The sequence below is a fragment of the Mirounga leonina genome, unplaced genomic scaffold, assembly GCF_011800145.1.
Source record: "Mirounga leonina isolate KUSES-001 unplaced genomic scaffold, KU_Mleo_1.0 Mir_174, whole genome shotgun sequence".
Classification (NCBI taxonomy): Eukaryota; Metazoa; Chordata; class Mammalia; order Carnivora; family Phocidae; genus Mirounga; species Mirounga leonina.
The window spans coordinates 32,111,180-32,124,092 of NW_023270451.1; the positions used below are offsets into that span (position 1 = coordinate 32,111,180).

General features: G+C 33.0%; 1 protein-coding gene across 2 annotated transcripts in view; it reads right to left on the reverse strand.

Moving 5' to 3' along the window:
• Positions 1-1,648: 1,648 nt before the first annotated feature.
• Positions 1,649-12,913, reverse strand: part of AGMO (alkylglycerol monooxygenase) — a 331,856-nt gene continuing 320,591 nt past the window's right edge. For both annotated transcript variants that reach the window (XM_035020664.1, XM_035020665.1), the window contains exon 13: positions 1,649-3,011. In XM_035020664.1, the coding sequence (XP_034876555.1) occupies positions 2,937-3,011 (75 nt within the window). In that variant the 3' untranslated portion in view covers positions 1,649-2,936. The remainder of the gene's footprint in view (positions 3,012-12,913) is intronic.

Here is a 12,913-nt window from a genome sequence, read left to right on the forward strand (position 1 = left end):
GTGAAGAATAAAGTGCCCCAGTTAACACATACAGGCCCTGGGAACACTAGTTATCTGGAGAATTTGTAGCTTGAAAATGTTTGCATTTCTAAAAGAAAAGCATTTATAATGATGGTGAGGGTAGCTAAGAGAGAAAAGAGAATGGATGAATTTGCATTTACTTTAAGAAAACTGAGTTTTACCAGAGAAGTATCTTTTATAACTTTTGAATTATTTCCATTTTTAGATCACTCCTATAAATTCACATATATTCAAGCATATATATGTATTTATATATGACCCAACAAACTATTCTGACACACTAAAAACTTACCTAAAGATTTGTGAACCCTCTCTTTTCTTTGCCATTCCTTGAGGATGTATCCTATAGACTGAAGTCTTTAGGAGGTAGAATATGAATATTCAGAATTTTTTATGCTATAAATTTAGCAATTTTAAGCCTGCAGAGGGCTCCCTGCTTTGACATGATTCTATATATGCAAAGTCCAGCACAAAGTGTTGGTAAGGAACCAAAGTAGGGTTTAATGTTTGTTATGGGCTTAAGTATTTGCTCTATCTGTGTTAAATTAAGAAGTTTAAAAAGATGAATGAAACAAAGCCAAGTCTCTACTTCTGACGCTTGAGATATAATTTAATTGTTTCATCATGCAAAATTTAATCTTCCTCTGCTTTACCAGTTTGAAAACCAAATGTGCTTTAATTTTGTATTGAGTCCGCATAGACACCTGCTGTCTGATCCTTCTAACAGTTTTATATTTCTCTCTATTCAGAGCTTAAATAACACACTATCTATCTACCTATTTATCTACCTATTTATTTATTTATAACACATTTTAAAGATGACACTGACCAGCTGATCAGTGTCTTAAACCTGGAGATGAATACAGGCAAAGCTCAGTGAAGAACAGCATTGTTTCAGTGTTTATAATTGTGATTACAGTAGTCCCCCTTCCCTGCAGGGGATACATCCCAAGACTCCCAGTGGATGTCGGAAACCACAAATAGTACTGAGCCCTATATATAGTATGCTTTGTCTTATACATACAAGCCCATGATAAAGTTGAATTTATAAAGTAGGCACAGTGAGAGATTAACAATAATAACAATAAAGTAGAACAATTATAACAACATAGTGTGATAAAAGGGATGTGAATGTGGTCTCTCAAAATACCACATTATACTGTACTTACCCTTCTCCTTCTTGTGATGTGAGAAGATGAAATGCCTACCTGATGAGATGAAGAGAGGCAAATTGTGATGTAGCGTTAGGCTACTACTGACCTTCTGACAGTACAGCAGAAGGAGGATCATCTGTTTCCAGACCATACTTGAGTGCAGGTAACTAAAACCATGGAAAATGAAACTCTGGATAAGGGTGCACTGTTGTACTTAAATTGTGCATTTAAATCTTTTTTTTTTTTTTTTTTTTACTCTTCATCTCCTTGCAATTTATTTGTTGGAAAAAAAAAGAACAAGAAAAAAATAGCATTTAAATTTAAGAAATATTGGAAGAAGGGAAAAAAAAATTCCAACTGTTTTCAACGCCTCCCCCCATTTTGAACCTTATCCTGCTTATTCTTGTCAGTTCTTACCTAATAAAATACTTGGCAGATTTTTCCAGTCCCAGTGAATAATGTCCACACAACAATTAGAACATATTTATTCAGAAAGGTTTATTAACATCATTGTGACAATTTAAAATACAGGTATCTCCCAGTTTTTGAAATTATGCATTAATTAAGCCACCTCAGTTTTACGAAAGACCTGTATTAGTACCCATTTTCCCAACCAATAAGAAACATGAAGAAAATTTCTGCTTCTATGAAAAAAAGTGAAAAGCAAAAATAGCATTCAGCATTTGTTTTGCAGCGAGCAGTTCTGGAGGCCACACATACTTCGAGCAGTGAGAGTGGCTGGGTCAAGCTCCTTCCCAGGGAAATACCCTCAGCCTCTCAGCACCAACCTGCCATAGCTTTGAACTGTGTCTTTGAGCATCTGTGCTTTATTCTGATTTATTTTTCTTCACCCATTAGCAAGATGAGTCTTAAGGTATCAGAACAACCTATGAGAGATTTTTTTGGGGGTCTGGGAATGCTCAAAATCTTTGCATATAAATGAATGGTAATTGCTTTTTCACTTTGTACCATTTTGGCTTATGGAAGGTTTCATAAGAAGGCTCTATTTCAGATAACAGGGGAAACCTGTAACATGGAACTAGAGGTTTCTGAAATTATAGGTTTATGAAAGATCTGACTTTTTTTGTAAAAGTGAAAATTTCTTCCAGTTAGTGAAAACAGGTACTATTGTAGGTCTTTCATAATGCATAAAAGTGAAGCATAACGCAGGCTTTTGAAAAGCAGGGGATACTTGTACTGCATGCTCTTCATATTGCCAAAACAAACAGATCAAACATATTAGACATCGGTATTAACTGTTGAATACACATACTCTGACCAATTCTCTTCATTTTCATTTCAGTGATGTCTTTTTCAAATGTAGCTCCTTAGGTTATGTGGTTTTCAAAGGTAAATATAGACTTAGGCAGACAACTAATGTAACACATTTTTGTGAGAACAAATATTTATCTAAGTACAATTTTAGCAAACAGAAGTTGTCAAAAAACGCAAATTAAATCTTCGTTCTTTTTAAGTTTTCTCCCTTCCTTTTCTTATACTCATTGACTTAGACGCTACCAGTAAATATAACATTATTGTATTTGAAGTTACTTGCTTTTGACCCTAGCAATAAAGGAAAGGAACTGCAGCTGACTTTAATTTTAATAGAAAACAAAAATGGAAAGCAAGCATAAGTAAATAACCCTAACCTTTGATTAAAGAAATGGTTCATATAATCATTATATAATTATATTTCCAGAGACAATCATAATAAACTGTGGTTGTGGACAACTGATTAAAACAAAAGAACTGAATACAAACTTATTTCCAAAGGCTGGAGGCAAGTTCTTTCATGCTTCTGACTCCCCAGAAAGCAATGCAGATGGAAAAAAAAATCTGAAGAAATAAAATACAAAGAGGAAAAATAATTAAAATTGAATCAATACTTTTGTGCAACTGAGTTAAAAATATCTTTGTGGGGGAAAATGAACATGAACATTTTAGACAGTTAAATTGATCAAATTGCATTTAGCAGTTGTTCACTGATAGAGTTTAGCCAACACAACTTAAAAAGCGTTACATTGGAGACAAGAGTGGGAGTAAAAAGTTTTGGTTTTGTTGCTTTTAATTTTTATACTCCCAAATCTGGGTCATTTCTTGGGATGGGACTGTGAAAGTTAGATACTGCATGACCCAGAACTTTCCTCTGGCATCTGGGCATACTGTATGCAGAATGTGTGTATGAAATGATCTCATTGTTTGTATAGTTTAAGAAGCATTTGGAAAAGGAGAAATAAAAACATTGTAAAGAATCATTCCTCTCTGGGGCAATGCGATCTAACATGTTATGAACTTTACACAACATGAACTAAAGGTTAATCACCACTGCTGATTTACCTTCTCAGTCTGTTGATCTTATCAGGTATAAAAAAAAATGTACTACAAAATTTTCTTTAAAATTGATGACATAGCTAAGTCATAATAAGCAGCCATCAGAGTTCATTGAGTTTACTTTCTTGCTTTCAAGTAACATCACACATTTCCAATAAATCACCCAAAATTAGCCACATAAAACTCTTGATTTCTGATGATCTTAGCAAGAACATTTATAAGAATTCATGGTTGTAGAATTTTTTGTTATGCATAATCTACATGCCATAATGCCATAACACACGTATCTTCTCTTGAGGTAAAATCCAAGCATTAGTCATGATCTTTATGCCTCAGAGCCCTCCTAAGCCAACCCTTCCCTTTACTCTTACCTGTGCACTAAAATTTAACTCTAAGATTGCTTTTATGATCTTCATTTTAGGTGTTACTGGTATGATGATGGAAAAGAGTAACACCCCCCAAAAATGGGGTTATCAGGATAGCTGTGCAAGTATCTCTCCATATATTTTTTTTAATTGTGCAAACCTTTCCCAACTACTAAAATATGACCAGGTCTTCTCCCCAGGAAGAAGATCACTATTCATGAAAGATTGACAAAAATATACAAAGAAGCACATTTAAGTAATAAGATAGAGGCTTGAGGAACATTCTAGGGTGATGGACTGGGGAGAAGCCAAGGGCATTAACTGAGGCCAGCCATCAGTTTAAAGAAAACAGCTTGAATTATGGTTATTTTGCAATGAAAGCCTGAAAATGAAAACAAAAACAACACTACCACCACCTTCCTAAACACTGATATTTAGATTTTACAGGTGGGTCATTCAGTTTCATATGAACCTTATGGTTCTTTCTAGAGAACCGTTATGCTTCACATTAGTCAGTCTGCAGTTTTCTTCAAATACATGCATTCCTTTCAGCCTATAATATGCACAATATAAAAAAATATATATCAAAAATAAAATCTGCAGTTATATTGAAGCAGAAGTCAAGAATAATATTAACATTATGGAGTTGACTCAGAAATCAAATACAATATATTTAAAGGCTGGTTTTGATTTTGTTTCTTTTGACTGTAATTCAAGAAAAATGACCTCATGGGATTTCTCATGATGGTGCCAAGCAAAACAATACCAAGGTGGGGAGTATTTATGAAGGCCCTTTGTGCAATGAATTGCATTAGTCTATGAAGATGGGTAATGTTGACAGGGTACTAGCTGCAAAGACAAATTTCCAATGGGACAGAGATGATAAATGCATAATATCAGTATATATATTCCATTCAATCCATAATATTCATTGAGCAACTAATAGATACCTTGTGTTGTGCAAGGTAGTGGAACCTGAAATATATCTGGCAACTGAAGTTTTTATTAGTTTTGAATTTAGTGTTTAGGGTCACAAGGATTCCATGGGTGAAGGCTAGGGAGAATGAAACCGCTAAACTGTTTGTAAAATTTTGCTAGGGTGTCATGATTCTCCTCTTGCCTACTCCCCACCCACTAGACTATCCATACTTTCATCTGGGATCCCAGAAATAGTAAGAACTTCTGATCTAACAACAGAATGAAAAAAAAAAATTACAATTCAGTTCATGCCTTTGTTGTTAATCCACATCTTCACAATTAAATCTTTCCAATTTTGAAACTATAATTCAAGTCCTATTTTCTTAAGGATCCATCCCTAACTAAAACACAATTGCCTTTTCCAGTGATCTAAAATGCTTTTAGCTTCTTACCAAAAAAATGCAATGTTGGACAGTTTGTAGTTTTATTTTGTTTCTGTGTTTGGTTTTGTTTTTTGCCCCTATATATAATCTCTTTAAAAAGATGGGGTGAGAAGCATAGAAGTCCAATTCAGGTTCAATGTTAATGTGCAGTGAGACCCTTGCTTAAACTAGCCTTTGTCTTAGGTGCCTTATTAGATTATAATGTTTAATGCTCATTACAAACCTTGGTAGGTTGGTACCCAACTTGCTCATGCGGTGATAGGAATTTAGAATTTATGGGGTTTACCAAGAAATCACAAAACTACTAAATATCAGAACTGGGATATGTTCTTATGTTTATGTAGCATCTCCCAGAAAAATCTAACTGCACATCCTAGGAAATCAGCTCAGTGAATCTGTACATCAGTAGGGAATCATTTCCTCTTTTTTTGTAGCCCCCTGTACTTGCCTAATGATTTTTGAGTCAGTAACTGCTAGGTTTCTGACACTTTTCACAATCAACATTTTAAGCATTAATTGGAGTTTTTATATATAATGAAATCCAGAATGGCATAGAATCATAAAAACTAATACAATGAATATGCCCTTCTCAAAATATGCATGATCCTGAAATAGTTACTCAATTTCATTAGAAAATAGTTAAGTAGGAAAAAATAATTTACTCTTATATTTTTGAAAGTGTATCTGTTTGTGTAATATATATATGTATATGTATACATATATTTAAGACATAAATATATATTTCACATATAATTTTACATAAATTTCACGTAAAATTTTAAGCTTGAGTCAATAAAACCAGTTGATTATTGATTGCAGTCATTCCATTTTAAATTTTCTCTTGTCCAAAACTTCTCTTGATTTTTGTATCTACTTGTTCATTTTGGTTTACCATAATTGATTAGATTAAATGCATCATTTGAAATAATTGTTCGTTAACATATTTCCCAACCAAGTATTTGTTCAAGGAAGGCAGAAGAATTACTGCTTAGGCCAGTGCAAGAATAAATGGCAACTAAAGCAGGTTTTTTTTTTTGCAACATTCTTCTCTATAATCATAGATACAATGTTTCTGGATATGTACAAACTCAATGAACACTTATTTTATCCTAGGTCTGGGCAAGTACCAAGATTTTAACAGCTGGATTCAAAATATGAAACGGAGGAAGTTCACTCTTGGTGTCAAGTCCTGCTTGAGCTAACACATCATTAGTGGCCAGTCTTCAGGCTATTTCCTTGACTTCCCAGGCCCCTAGATTCTGATGCCTGAACTTTGGCCTGTACAGATGCTCTCCCCATTTCCTCCACCCCTTTCCAAAAAAGTGCATCAATTGACAGGTGGCTAATCTGAGCCACTAATCCATACTAAAACACCAGTGGGAACCGATATTTTATTCTGCTGCTCCTCCCTGTTATGTCTGTGTTTTAAGAGGCCTTATTAAACATGGCTCTACTTATGAGCAAATCAGACATCTAATCTTAAGGGAGACAGAACAGTATCAGAAGAGGTATTTATGTGCATACGCCATCTCCTCAAACTGTTATGTCTCAAATTACAAAGCTAGTGGATTGTTCTTACACCTGTATACGTATCTGTCTCGGTTGGTTTGAATCCACCTACTTCTATGTATTAATAAATGACCTGAGGTGCAAATAAAATATCATCTTAGGTAGTGGATAATTTCCATTGGAACTAGCTAGCAACACCCCACACATCTCAAATATTTAACCTTCAGTAAACTGGCAAATAAAATGAAAGTTTTAAAGTACTTAAAAAATTACCCACAGGAGAAACTAAATCTCTTAAATAGGTGAAATTGATTTTGATTCTCAAACATGGATTTATTGTTACAAATACTGAAATAGAATACACTGAGAGATAACATCTCATTTAATTTTATGCTTAGTCACAGTAGCAATATAATTATGTATACTAAATCATTAAAAAGTTAAACGAGCAAGTTAGAAAAGCTAAGTCATTTCGTAAATGGTGGGTAAAGTTGATAAATTCTACCTTGACAAGGAAGGAACATGGAATACTTTATAAATAGCATTTTTTATGTGTGAAGATTTGAGACTTAAGCACTTTCAAATAATTAAAAAGAATATTACTGCTTGTTTCATTGTGTTTATTTTCAGCCAAATTTAGACTTTTGTATGGATTTCCTAAATTCTCCTGTAATGGATATACTTATTTTTTATGCCTAACAAATCATATCCTGCCTATAAAAGGAAGAGTATATTTTTACCTAAAAATTATTTCTCTGACATTGATGAGGTTCATAAAATAACAATTAACTGGCTATTTATCACAACTATAACAACAAAAACAGCAACACTTTAAGAGCAACACATTAAACATACCGAAGTTTTTACCAAATTACTTGGAGAAAAATAAAACCAATTCTTTGTTAAATATACCCTTTAACGTAATATTTTGATTTTTTTAGAGATGACAATTGTCTGCTGTACAGATAAATAAGAACTTAAAGAGTTCAAATCTGAATTGCTACAAAATATTTCCATTTCCTATTAAGGCAAGAGACAAATACAAACAGAACTAGACTAGAAATTGGAGCCAAATGGATTGAAAGTCCTTCTGAAGTGAAAACATCGAAAGATATTTGGTAATAATACATTTTTTCTTAGAATTTTTCAAGGATACAGTTTGACAAATGCCAACTCAAAAGAAATTGGGAATTACTGATTTTGCTTCTATATATGATAAAAACTAAGAGTCATATGCAGACAAATAAACAAAAGGCTTAAGACAAATAATTTCCAGGCACTGCAACTATTACTTGGAAATCTTGTGTTCTCTCTCTGTGTTTGTTTCTGTACCCTATTCAAAGCAGATTCAATCACTGCTATACTTAATACGTGCTCCTGTCAGATTTACTACTATTAAAATGTAAATCAAATAGTGTTTTACATTTGTTTTAAATATATACTGAAATTCTTAACTGAGGGAAAATAATATAAAAACAAAGTTTATATGAATGTCCATGATAACAATGCCTTATTTAAAACAAATACATATTTTTCTTAATCATTACATATGCTCTGGTATTAATTTTCAAACAAGATAATATATTAAACATACCATGATCATGTTTTTTAAAAGAAAATAAACACAAAATAAATATTGGAACAAAAGTTTTAAATAATTCAGCTGAACTCTGAAACCTGAAAAATCAGGTATTTCACTATTTTACAACCCAGTGGGGGCAAAGGACTCTAATAATTTTAGTGACAAAAAAAGTACTAAGTTAATTTAGATAACAAATACAGAATCTTCATTGTAACCATTTCTTAAGTTCCCCGGGATGATTATCTCCTATTATGTACAATAATTTATTCACTTCTGAAAATCTAAGTGGCTCAAGAAAGTGTATATTCTTTTCAACAATACCCCTATAGAACATCCTATTGTTCATCTATACCACACTTGAGCTATCATGATAGCATTTGAAAACCATAAATATTAGTAAGAATATCATAGATCACTTAGACGTCTTTAAGACCTACCTAACATTCAGAGAATATACTTGAAGACAGTTGTCATGAATTAGCTACCGTGCATGCAAACCCATCTGGTTGAAATTGTATAAACTGTAATTAGCATAAAGTGAAAATAGATGCTACATTTCTCAAAAACATCTGTGGATTTTTCATCTTTGAATTCAAAATTATGAATAAAGTGTCTTTATAGATACAGGACTTTAAAATTGTCCAATATTACCAACACTTGCTCTGAGGGTATGACCATCCAGTAATACGTATTTTAAAACTGCCTTTAATTTCTTACTACATTCTTGCTTTTCTTTATACATAATGATACATCTTCAATTTATGTTGATTTCCTAGAAAATTTCTAAATATTTTAATATACATACTCTAGATACCCAGGCTTCCTTCTCAGTTTTTTCCAGGTCCCCCCCCCCCCAAGCTTGAAGTTTCTCAAAGGGACAGGTACAAGGAAATGGTCAAACTTAGCACAATTAAAGCATAGAGGAAAAAAAAAATATCTATATATACACACACATATATATATATTTTGAAACTGAAGATTTTTGAATAAAATGTTGCTGGATTAATCATGGTCCTTAAGTGTCCTAACAGAACTCTCTGTAATGATGAAAAACATGATATTTAATCTAAAATTCAAAGTACTACATCTTTTTAATCCCCTTTTACTTCTGACTACTGAAATTTAAAGCATTTACATTCTAAAATCAGAACTCTGTTTTAACAAAAATTATCAAGAAAAACATTCAACCCTAATCTGCCAAAATGCTATTTTCATGGTGAATGAGTGGTGGTTCTTGCCAAATAATCTCATCATAGCAGATTGATTTTAAGTGTATTGTACATACCAAAGGCCCGCTCCTGGCAACTCTCTGACATTAATCAAGAGCCTACATCTTAAAAAAAAAAAAAAAAAAGCCTACATCTTTTCACGTGCATAACAATTTTTAATACTTGATGTACAAAAATCTATATCTGAAAGACCATGTGTTTACGAATGCAGAATACCATTCAACACTGCTAGCCCTGGACTTGCAGTGGGCTGTTAAAAAGAATTCTTTGTACTTGCCTACTATCTAGGAAACAAAGGAAGTCTTTTAAAAAATGAGTTTATTTTCAGGAAAAAAAACCCGCCATGTTTACAGAAATAATAGTGATGTCTGGTTTTAAAAACACGACAGTATATCTTGGAGGGATATGTTTTGAGAAGATCTCTTTGTATTGTTTTTGCTGTGTCAAAGGGATGATTAGAGCCCCAGTAAATGGGTACCTCCCAGAGTAGGCTAAATAGAAGGCCAACAGCCCACATATGGCTTGCAGCTTGGGGAATTTCTCTCAAAGTTCTGCCAGAGATGGGACTGCCCAAATGGTTTCTCGCGTAAGTCCTAAGTAATAAACTGCATCCTACGAGGCCAGCCATGCCAGAACTGGACCCAAGGGCATACAGAGTCTTGGCTGATGGGAAACAATGACTGCTTCCTAAGGAAGCCACAGCTGCTTTCCTGAGAGACACCCCAGATGCCTGAATTTTCCCTTACTTTCCATTTTTGACTACCTGTTCTGGCAACAGTTCCAACAAAGGGGGAGGCAGGCGGCAGGCACCCAGCTGTTTTCAATAAGCCTTGGCAATGTAGGTACTGATTACATAAACACTACAAACATTCAAAGAGCGTATTTTCTAGTTTTTAAGCTATAAAAAAGGTGTGAGCCTGTACCAACACCCTAGATCTCCTCTGCTCCAGATAATGATAATGCTGACCAGGATGATGACTACAATGACGATGAGAATGAGGACGATGATAATCAGGGCTTTAATTATGAAAGCAAAGATTATTAAAGGAAACATGATATCATGAACTGCTGGGAAAGAGCTCAAATTATATACAGAATTGGAAAGATGAGAAATTTCCACATTTCAGGGGCAAGAATATATATTTTTTTCCTTTAGGAAACAATGAGGTCAAAATGTGCAATTAAATCACTGATGTCTTATATTTCCCACAATCCAGGGGAAAACAACAATCAGCTGTTGCATCATCCATTTGCATTAACATTTCCCTTTTCATTCGCATATATTCAAAAATATTATTTTAAACTCTTAATATACAAGTTGAACTTTGAACAACACAGGTTTGAACTGCACGCACTTAAATGTAGTTTTTTTCCCATAAACACAATACAGCACTGCAAATGATTTTTTTCTCTTCCCTATGAGTTGCTTCATGACATTGTCTTTCCCTTAGCTTCCTTTATTCTAAGAATACAGTATATATTACATACAAAATATGTGTTAATCAACTGATTATGTTATCAGTAAGGCTTCTGGTCAACTGTAGGCTATTAGTAGTTAAATTTTGGGGGGAGTCAAAAGTTATACATGGATTTTCAACTGCATCGGGGTTTGGTGCTTCTAACCTCCACGCTGTTCAATGGTCAACTGTATGTAAAATATCCAAGAAGGTATATTAATAAAAGGTGTTCTGCTTATATTAAGATCAGGTTCAGAAATCTAGTCAAATTAGAACTCTGGAAAAGGAATAAGAGGATTAGGTTGTCCCAATTCAACACAAATTATTTTGCATCAGCAGGTTACTTAGCATTTCAGTTTCTGCCTCTATAAAATAAGGATAAAATCTTTCTAATTCTCATAAGCTTATGGTAAATATTGACTCAATTAAAAAAATTATAAAGTTCTATGAAGATATAAGATAATTAAAGTGTGCTATGTTTCTTGCTAAAAAGATTCAATAAACTAAAAGTGACAGTAGGGAGTGACAGATAATTTATAAGTAGAATTTAGAATATGAGAGTTTTGAACAATACCAGCTCTTTCTCATGCATGGTCATAAATTAAATGATCCTTTTAAAATTGTGGATATATAATTATTGCTGGGAAAATATAATTATCTTACAAAGTAGAGTAAGATTTTAGTGGGTAAGTATAATTATAGATTGATCATCATTTGAAATATTTTCATTATGTACCTCATCCTGTAAAAACATGGAATTTGATGTTCTTGATGAGTTTTTATAATGCCAGACTGTTGAAATAGATCTTTTAGTGTCCTAAAATATTTTTAATTTTAATTCATTTTTATGACACAGAAATATAGACTAAATAATAGTTTCTAATTATCCTCTGTCCCACTTCTGTTACCAAACTATGGTTTTGATATTTCATGTTACATTAAATTTCCTACTCATTATCTAAAATTATATTAAAAAATAATTGTTTTACACAGATTTTTTTCTAGGGGGATGCTGAGCAATATAATGGAAACGATCTTCCATGAAAATTCTACAATAAATAGAGATAATTCTTTACTAGTAGTATTTCTTGAAATATTCTAAGAGAAATGAAAAAAAAATATATATATTGAACATAACTGAGTGAAGACCATTCTAAGTGGAACTAAGCTGATAGCATGATATATTTTTTGACTAGGATGGACAATATAACATAAAGGAAGCGGTCAAATTTAAAGGACATGATGGAGGAAGAATTGTAAGAAAAGGCCAGCAAGGAATTATTGTTCTACACCTTTGCTTTATAGGCAATCAAAACACTTGAAAAGCCTTCAAAATTTTCAAGAACTCAATGTAGGAAATCTATTATTTTAAAGTCACAACTGCTAAAATAATAGATCTTAAACACACATATTATTCTAATTACTTACTATTTTTTTAGTTCTAGGTATGGCATCCATAAGGAAAAATAGCATGGCACCAACCTCAAAGGTAAATGTATACACAAGAAATTGCAATGAATCAGGCTCCATTAGGTTATATTCATTATACAAATAGATATCACAGTCTTGTTTTATGCCAGGCATTTCACTGCTAACAGAACTCACTGGTGAGCACCATAGCCCCTGAATTCAGAGAATTTAGATCTACACAGTTTCCCTGAAATATTTATTCAGGGTTGGTATTTTTATGTATATCTTATTTGTAAATCTTCAGGTAAAGTTATCTTCACAGTGTTGTGTGTGGTTCAATATAAAAACGTCTTTTACTAAAATGAGGCCAATCACATAGGTATGTTGTATTTTCCACTGACGTAGCTTATTTGTAAGATGAGTATCTGCCACAGCTACCTTATAGGATTCTTATAATGAATATGGGATGAATCATCTTCATTCAGCAGAAGAGT